The sequence below is a fragment of the Chrysemys picta genome, chromosome 23, assembly GCF_011386835.1.
Source record: "Chrysemys picta bellii isolate R12L10 chromosome 23, ASM1138683v2, whole genome shotgun sequence".
Classification (NCBI taxonomy): Eukaryota; Metazoa; Chordata; order Testudines; family Emydidae; genus Chrysemys; species Chrysemys picta.
This window is the reverse complement of record NC_088813.1, coordinates 16,463,071-16,472,317: the sequence shown is the minus strand read 5'-3', so window position 1 is coordinate 16,472,317 and position 9,247 is coordinate 16,463,071. Positions and strand designations below refer to the sequence as shown.

General features: G+C 59.4%; 1 protein-coding gene across 1 annotated transcript; it reads left to right on the top strand.

The window, feature by feature from the left end:
- The first annotated feature begins 994 nt into the window (after positions 1-994).
- LOC101944570 (platelet-activating factor receptor-like) lies at positions 995-7,902 on the top strand. Its single transcript, XM_042854023.2, has 2 exons — positions 995-1,310; positions 5,373-7,902. Exon 2 carries the CDS (start codon positions 5,383-5,385, stop codon positions 6,391-6,393), a length of 1,011 nt encoding a protein of 336 aa, XP_042709957.2. The 5' UTR covers positions 995-1,310; positions 5,373-5,382; the 3' UTR covers positions 6,394-7,902.
- The last annotated feature ends 1,345 nt before the right edge of the window (positions 7,903-9,247 follow it).

Below are 9,247 nucleotides of genomic sequence, written 5' to 3'. Positions count from 1 at the left end.
ATTTTTGCCCCAGATCCCTAAATGGCCCCCCCTCAAGGATTGAACTCACAACCCTGGGTTTAGCAGGCCAATGCTCAAACCACTGAGCTATCCCTCCCTCCTTCCCAAGGTGAGTGTTGTCCTGCTGGAGTCTGGGGTTGAGGTCAGGACCAGTCACACTCAGGCACTGCCCCAGGTCCAGCCAGAGGTGTTAACCCTAGCACAGCTGGGCAAAGACACGATGCACTTTAATTTGCAGCTGTGCGTCTTGCCTGAGTAGTTGGCTATCAACAGGTGTAACCAGTGCCAGTCCCAGAGGGGGGGGGGGGGGCAAATTCTCACCCATGGGGGCGGATGCTGTTGTTCTGTATCCCAGCTATGGTTAGGAAGAATCTTCACAACTGTGAGAGAAAGGGGCCCAGGACACCTGGGTTCTGTGTTCAACTCTCCTACTGCGTATGGGTGAGTCACTGCCCCACTCTGTGCCTCAGTTTCCCCACTGGTAAATGTGGCTAGCGACACCCAGCTCTCGGCAGGGGTGGGGGAGCGACAAGTGTTAATTTCTCCAAGTTCTGTCCCTCCTTTCCATCCCTGATCCTGCAGCGAGTGCTCTGTGGTTAGATTCCTGAGCTCCATCGCAGTCCAGGCCAGCGCAGACCCTGGCTTGCACCCTCAGCTGCCACATTGCTCAGTCAATCTGGCCCGGAGAGCAGGGAATGAAAAGGCCCATTATCCCTGCCAGTCACACACGGCTGATTCATCCCAGCCGGCACCAGGCTTTCCTGCTGGGCTAAGCACTACGGGCCGGTGTGGGCGGGGGGGGCTGGGTCAGGGAAACAGGAACCCCCTTCACCTCTGTACAGAGTGACCCCCGGTGCTTTGGGCCCTGGACTCTCCGCCTTAGCTGTTAGGTCCCATTGTTCCCACCTGCAGCCCACTCAGGGCAGATGTGCGTGACGTAGGTCAGGGGCTGATGTGGGACCATGGCTGAGCTGTCTCTGGGAGCCAGGGCTGCGTCCCCACAGCCCCACTTGCAGTGCTGCCGGCCTCCTCGGGCTTGGGGAAGACTTAGAAGGGCTTTTCCTCTCGGAGTCCCCTTTTACAAACATGCACAGGTGCCATGCCCTACCCTGCCTCCAGCTGCCGCCCCATCCCCTGCGACACCGGGTGGATTAACCCTTGACAGAGAGACGGCGCTCGGGGGCTGTGGAGATCAGACGTGCCACGCAGCCTGGCTGGGCTCTTTAAAGCCTCCCAGAGACCTGGCTCAGCCAGACGGCAAAGTGCAGCAGGGACGGGAACGCTGCCGACCCACCAGCCAGCCTCGCAGGGTAAGACACCAGCTTGGAGCAGCCTTTCAACCCAGGAACCTGAGTTTCCCACTGCACCTCCCCCCCCCCCCGACATTGCATTGCAGGGGAGTGCTCAGAACTAGCCAGTTCTTTGGATGGGGCCCTCGGAAGAAGGGGTAGGGCCCAGAGCCAGTTTCCCCCCCTCTTCCAAGAGGAGCGACTGGCTGTGGGGGGGCTTTAGCAGGGCAGGCTGCTTTCCCCTCCTTGAAAAAACATTTGGCTGCCCCTGCATAGCTGCTCTGGTTTCTACACCAGCCGTAGAGCATGGAATGGTGGAGCCCTGTTATTCCCAGCGATGGGAAAGTCCTAGAGATCACTGGGCTCCTTCTTCTGCGATGTGGGACAGGCCGGCTGCTCAGCTGTGACAAACAACGCTTTTGGCTCAGCGCTGCAGAACGCAGCGGGGTAGCATTGGGTAAGAGTGAGCTTTGGAATTTGTATCCTGGGTGCCATGGGTGTGGGTGTGGGTGTGAAGAGTCTCTCTCTCTCTCTCTCCCCTTGGCCTGTCACTTTGCTGCTCTGTGCCTCAGTTTCCCCATCCATTCAAGAGGGATATGGCTGTATCACCTTTGTAGAGAGCTTTGAGAGCTACTGCTATTGATCCAGGGTGCATTATGAGGATCTATATTCCAAGCTAAGGGCCACTACTGCTTAGTAATAAACAGTCTAATGGGAAAGCTTAAGAGGGCCAAATCTTTTTCTGTTATCGAACTCACTGCTCTGCCAGTGGGCTTGGAAACAGAGCTGGTGTCCGCGGAATAGTCTAACACGTACTGTGTCATCGTGACATTTAAAAGAGCACCAGGTTTTTGCGGGCTCTCCACCCGCTGGTGTGTCTGTGTCTGCATGGCCCCCACCCTGCAGAGCCAGCTCCTGCGGGATTTAGATGCACTGGAGATGGCATGGCTGGGGTAGCTCCGTAGCACCCTAAAGCGCCATCCCAGGCAGGGACTCAGTTGGACAGGGCAATTCCAGATCTTAGTTGCCTTGGCTCTGGGGAGGAGAAGGGCGTACACACCTATTTGCTTCCTGCACATTCAGAGCTGGTAAATGTGCCAGCCCAGCAGACGGAGGCCCTCTGAATAGCTGCAGAGCAGGGACAGTCTTTCTGTGTGCTTGGCCTCGCTGCTGAGACTGCTAACGAGGGGCCCCGCCAGTGTCCAGTGAGTCAGTGTTTCAAAAGCGTGCGGTGGGGGGAGACAGGAAACCTTTCTGAGTGTCAGTAAGTCCTAGAGCTGTGCGAGCTTGATTCAACCTCAAGCTTCAGGGCTCCAACCGATCGCCTGCTGGGGTCAGGAAGGAATGTCCGACCCCCTGGTCTCAGCACTGAACAAGTGGCTGAGTGCCTTTGCTGGAAGCTGGCCCCTCTCTGGGGCAGGGCAGTAGCTGCTGATCCGATCTGAGTTGCTCGTTCCTTCCCGGTGGGAACGTAGCCTGTTGTTGGTTCCCCACGTGGGAGGGGAGCATGTGGCTGGCAGCAGTGCAGGGTGAGTGGGCACAGCCAATGAACCAGTGATTGCCAGGCACAGAGAAGCCAGCGCCTGGCTCGGCCGAGGGGGAGCCGCACTGCCTGACTGGAGCAGGACGCAGGCAGGGACATTCCGACGGGCGCACATACGCGGCTGTGGCAGGAGCGCTAAGCCCCTGCAGCTGCGAGCTGGAGCCGGGGCAGCGTCTCTGCGGGATCTTCGCTGGGTGGCTTAGACCCTCGGCCCTGGATGCAGCTGTGCCTCTGACTCACGGGGGCTTGTAAATCCCCCAGAAAATCCCTCTCTTTGTGACAGCCTGGAGGGCTCTGGGGTGGGGCCACGGATGAGGGGCTCAGGGCTGGGGCAGAGGGTTGGAGTGGGGGGGTGAGGGCTCTGGGGTTGAGGAGTTTGGGGTGTGGGAGGGGCTCAGGGCTGGGGCAGAGGGTTGGGGTGCGGGAGTGAGGGGTGCGGAGTGGGGCCGGGGATGAGGGGTTCAGGAGGGGGTGAGGGGTGGAGCAGAGGGGTGGGATGCGGGTGGGGGTGAGGGCTCTGGCTGGGGCTGGGGATGAGGGGTTTATGATGCAGGAGGGGGCTCAGGGCTGGGGCAGAGTGTTGGGGTGCGGGAGTGAGGGGTGCGGAGTGGGGCCGGGGATGAGGGGTTCAGGAGGGGGTGAGGGGTGGGGCAGAGGGGTGGGATGCGGGCGGGGGTGAGGGCTCTGGATGGAGGTGAGGGCTCTGGCTGGGGCTGGGGATGAGGGGTTTATGATGCAGGAGGGGGCTCAGGGCTGGGGCAGAGGGTTGGAGTGGGGGGGTGAGGGCTCGGGTTGAGGGGTTTGGGCTGGGGTGTGTGGGAGGGGCTCAGGGTTAGGACAGAGGGTTGGGGTGCGGGGGTGAGGGGTTCAGGAGGGGTAAGGGGTGGCTCAGAGGGGTTGGATGCGGGGGGGTGAGGGCTCTGGCTGGGGGTGTGGGCTTTGGCGGGGTGGGGCCTGGGATGAGGAGTTTGGGGGGCTGGGGCCAGAGAGGATGACTCCCCCCACCCCTCTGCCCCCCCCACCCCTCTGCCCCCCCTCTGCTGGATGGACAGGTCACGTAGAGAGTGGTGACAGGTTTCAGAGCGGTAGCCGTGTTAGTCTGTATCAGCAAAAAGAACGAGGAGTCCTTGTGGCACCTTAGAGACTAACAAATTTATTTGAGCATAAGCTTTCGTGGGCTAGAACCCACTTCATCAGATGCATGCTGTGGAAAATACAGTAGGAAGATAGCTATATACCCAGAGAACATGAAACAATGGGTGTTGCCGTACCTACTCTAACGAGACTAATCAATTAAGGTGGGCAGGAGAAAAAAAGCTTTTGTAGTGATGACCAGGATGGCCCATTGTAAACAGCTGACACCTTCAACTGTTTGCAATGGGCCATCCTGATTATCACTGTTCTGCAGAGAGCTGCTGGGTTAAGGGCCAGGTTCTTCCCCTTTTTCAAACCGGGCTGGGCTGCCTAGTTCACATGGAGCGCTGAGCATCGGTGTCCTTTGACTTCAATGATTGGGGGGTGGGCTCCAGTCAGGCCAACGGGGCCGCGCGTGTGTGTGGGTGAATTCCCTGCCTACCCACAGGGGCACCATTTCAGACTTTTCGGGGAGAGGAGGGGGAGAACTTTAACCATGATTCCAGAAGCTACTTAGGCAACTGAAAACACTTGTTTTTTGGCAGATAATAACTTAGAAATTATCTGACAGGAGCATTGTATCCAATTCCCTAGCAAGAAAGAAAATTCAATCAATATTAGACCCACTCAGCTCCAATACTAATGTGTTCTGACATCTTGTAGCAAGTCACTTATGGGACACTGGTGAGGTTTAAATTGTAATGTCTAGTCGTACTCAGATACTCTTACTGAAGTCAAAAGAGACCATCGTGATCATCTAGTCTGACCTCCAGCACATCGCAGGCCACAGAACCTCGCCCACCCCCTCCTGTAACAGACCCCAAACCTCTGGCTGAGTCACTGACATCCTCAAGTCATGATTTAAAGACGTCAAGTTACAGACAATTCACCATTGACACTAGTTTAAACCTGCAAGTGACCCGTGACCTATGCTGCAGAGGAAAGCGCAACCCCCCCCCCACCCCCATGGTCTCTGCCAATTTGACCCAGGGAAAAATTCCTTCCTGACCCCAAATATGATGATTAGCTAGATCCTGAGCATGTGGGCAAGACCCACCACTAGCCCTTCCCAGCTAGTGTCCCTCTCCAGCCATTGGGGATTTTTGCTACAGGCAGTCGCCGATGGGCCACATGCCATTGTAGGCAGTCCTGTCATACCATCCCCTCTAGAAATGTACCAAGCTCAGTCTTGAAGCCAGTTAGGGTTTTTTCCCCCCACTGCTCCCTTTGGGAGGCTGCTCCAGAACTTCACTCCTCTGATGGTTAGAGACCTTCACATAATGACGACACAGCTTTATGAGGAGCTCCTAATCAGTGTCAGTCCCCCGCCCAGCTCAGGACTCTGACCCCCTTTCAGGCACACCGCCCACGCCTCCCCTCTAACCCTGCCCCCTCTTGTCTTCCAGTGGTGCCGCGATGAACAATTGGACGGCCAGGCTGGAGGCGACGGAGACACCCCTGGGCGCTGCCCGCGGGGAGTGTGAGCCGAGTGACCCAGTGCAGTTTGTGCTGGTGCCCCTGGTGTACTGCCTGGTGCTCTGTGTGGGGCTGCCTGGCAATCTGGTGGCCCTGCTGGCCTTTCTGCAGAGTGGCCAGGTGAGGAAGGCCATCCGCATCTACCTCATCAACCTCACGTTGGCCGACATCCTCTTTAACCTCACCCTGCCCCTCTGGATTCCCTACTACTTGGCCGGGGGGCACTGGGCCCTCTCGGACGCCACCTGCCGTCTGGCCGGGGCTGCCTACTACATAGCCACCTACAGCGCCATCGCCTTCATGACCCTCATCAGCTTCAATCGCTACTGCACTGTTCGGGTGGCCAGGCTGGACCTGGCTCTGAACCGGCGCCACGGGGCCGTGGCAGCTTGCATGACGGTCTGGCTGCTGTTATTGGGCTGTGCCATCCCCTCCCTGGCAGCCCAGCAGACCTGGGCAGGCTCTCGGGGCACCAAGTGCTTTGAGCAGTTGGCGTGGCACAGGAACCTCGCCTACGCCGTGGTGGGCTTCTTCGCGGTCTCCTTCCTGGTGGTGCTGGGGGCGTACGCCTCCATCATGAGGTTGCTCTCGGCCACTGCCTCCCAGGGCAGCCACCGCCGGCTGGCCCGGGCCATGGTGCTGGGGATGCTGCTGGTGTTCGTGGTCTGCGTGGCCCCCTATCACCTCACCCTGGCCCCCTGGGTGGCCGGCCAGACGCAGACCCCCGGCTGCAGCCCACCCTCCACTCTGGACATCCTGCACACCCTGAGTGTGGCCCTGCTGAGTCTCAACAGCTGCATCGACCCGCTGATCTACTGCTTCTCCATCAAGTGCTTCCGGGCTGATCTGTGGAGGACGGCGCGCAAGATCGTCCGGTGCCTCCCACTGCCCCCGTCCCCGCTGGAGAGATCCATACCCAACGTCCGGTCCTCCTCCTTCACCTCCTCCTAGTGGGGCCACTGGGAGAATGGCTCACGGCTTAGCTCGGCTCCCTCTCCAGGGCACTGGTCCACCCTGGCACCAGCCTCCGGCGCCTTGGCCCCGTTGTGAGAATCTGAACTCGCCACCAGAGCTCTTCCAGTTGGATGTGGAAGGTCGCCTGGTAACAGCATCTCCCTGGCCTGATGGGTGGGTGACCAATTGCCCAGTGGGAGCTGGAGATCCGCTCCCTGACACCATGCCCTGTGGCAGGAGGTTGGCAGGAACGGCTCTGCTGGCGAGTCTGAGCCAACCTGCCCGGATGCACCTGGCCCACCTGGATCTCACTTGCTGCCACCCCCAGGCGATCCAGCCCCCAGTGCTCCTCTGGGACATGGGCCTCCCAGGGCTTTGGCTGGATCTGAAGATTCGAGGGACGTGGACGGTGGCACGTCTCCCTCCTCAGCATTGCTGGTCTTGTTGCCTTCATGCTGCTGCCAGGGAGAAAGGCTTCTCCACGGCTGCTCCTGCCTGTTTTGGAACTCCTTCTTTGCTCAGCACGGGTGCAGAGCTGGCCCCCATCCTTGCCTTCCTGCTCCTCCAGTGGGTTAAACCCTCCTTGGGCAGATGTCCCCTACCATCACTGCTCAGGGCATGTCACTCACCCAGGCTGGATCGTGGGGACTTGAGCAATAGCAGCTCCTGGTCCTCCTGATGGGGCCGTGCCCCAGAGGGTTACGACAGGCTGTGAGTTGGTGGGAGGAATGCATGGCTTTGAACCTGGTGTAACGCCCATGACCAGGCCCCCTCTCTAGCAGGGGCAGGACAGAGGGTCCCGCCTGCTTGGAGACAAAGCTGCTTGGAAACGGGCCACATGAATTTGTGCCTAAACTGCGTTTTCTCCTCAAAGTTCTTTACCTCGTCTCCTTGCTTGGTGCGGCCGGAATGGAGCGCTGCAGCCAGCGCCCAGCAGGGACGGGTCATCGTCAGGCTGGGGTCTGCTCTCCCCAAGGGCCTGTTGACATGGGGTCTGTCATAGGCTGACACTGGCCCTTGAAGAGGGAAGAAGCCCATGCACCTGTGAATGGTCACTTGACCCTCACTTAGGCTTAATTAGGGTCCTAGAGGGGTGGAGACTGGGTGAGCTGGGGACCTAGAGGGTCAGAGCTGCCTGGGACAAGCAAGGGGAGGAACAGCTGAGAGGTGCTGGGAGAGTTGGGGTGCTGCAGGCCTCCCGGAGCAAGGAGGAATTGCCAGGAGACCAGCAGGAGCCTGGCCACTGGCCTTCCTAAGCCGGAGAGCCGGGGCTGTGGTCAGGTCGAAGAGCCATGAGGTGGTCACTCTCAAGTGGCTGGCCGGGTGAGTGGGGGCCTGCGCTGAGGGTGGAAAGGCACTGGGGACTGGGTGCTGATGGGCTCTCGGGCAGGTGACCTGGAAGTGATGTTTCTGGAAAGGGGAGTGGAAAACCAGCATGCACTGGTGTGTTTTACTGGGGGAACTGGGAGAAGCGTTTTCCCATGAGGGGTCCATGGACTAGTGCACGTGTACATGAATAAATTCTGCCCAGAGGTGGCATCATTTATAGCAGACAGTGAGAGAGACTGCTCTTTTTTGGGGGGCTGGGCTGAGGGGAAACTGAGGCACGTGCACCTCAGGTTGGGTGCCTTATTACAGGGCCACTGTAAGGTCCCTTCAATGCATCTTCCCCCAGCAGAAAGCCAGACAGCTAGTGCCAGGGGCCCCGTGGGGCACCGTTGTATGCAGTCCTTTGTGGTGACTGTGGACAGATATCTGTAGCTCACTCTCTAGTAGCAGTTCCCCAGACTAATGGGAAGGTGGCACAGCTGCTCCAGGGGGGTGGATCCATAGCCCTGAGTGGGTAGTGACCCGGGGGGGTTGCTGTACTGACAGGGAGGCGCTTATCTGTGGGGGAGGCTTTAGTAGCAGCCGTGGGGAAGGTTACCTAGCAACGCCCCCTCTATGGCTGGATGTTACTAACTGGCTCTGCGTCTGCACATGTGTGTCTAATAACTGCTGGGTGTTTGACCCCCATCCCCGGATTCATTGATACCAAATGAGGCTATTTGGGTACTTAATTTTACTCCCCAGCCCCAATGCAGCGAGCCCCCCCTGAGCAGGAGGGTCTCCCCAGCCCCAGGCTTCGGCCTGGCGCTGTGTGCCCTGGAACCTCCCAATGTCCTGTCCCGTCTGCACCGGGTGGATGTTAAAGATCCTCGTGGCGCATCCCGTCAGAGCAGGCAGGGCTGGCCCCGAGTCCTCGGTCAGGGTTTCCCTCCCCCCACGGGGCGTGCGGCGTTGCTGTATGCCTGGCTGCTGCCCTCTGCCCCAGAGGTGGCCACGTTGCAGTGCATGGCGTGTGCACGCGGTTGGTGAGGTGCTTTGGGAGCCTGGGGGATGAAAGGGGGCAGAGGGCACTGTTTGGTGTTAGCTGGGCGAACACATGGTGCCGTTGGGAAGTCAGTGCCATTGGCGGTGGGTCCTAGGGGCTATAACAGGGGAGCAGAGGGATGGAGCCAGGGCTCACCGGTCCCGGGGGGCTGCACGCTCTGAGACAGCACATGACGCTATTGTCGATCACCCTGCAGCACCGCTGGCACAAGCGGGGCTGGTGCTGGCTCTGGCTCGGAGCTCCGTGGATAATTGCTGGTAGGACAGATAGCACCGACCGTGGGCCTCATTTCTGTGGGCTGTTCGGTGGGGCCCTGCTGCCAGGCACTCCAGCTTCGCAGCCCATCCCATCCTGCCAACCCCCCTCATTTGAGTGACGACCAGCCCAGGCAAGATGCCCAGGCCCACGCCAGGCATCTCCAGAGCTGCAGTTCCCAGCTGGGGCCTGGCTTGCCTCACCTGGGAGCAGGTGGCCTCT

Bases quoted from the DNA above. Each gene is read 5' to 3' on its own strand.
- LOC101944570 (XM_042854023.2), top strand. From the start codon at position 5,383: ATGAACAATTGGACGGCCAGGCTGGAGGCGACGGAGACACCCCTGGGC.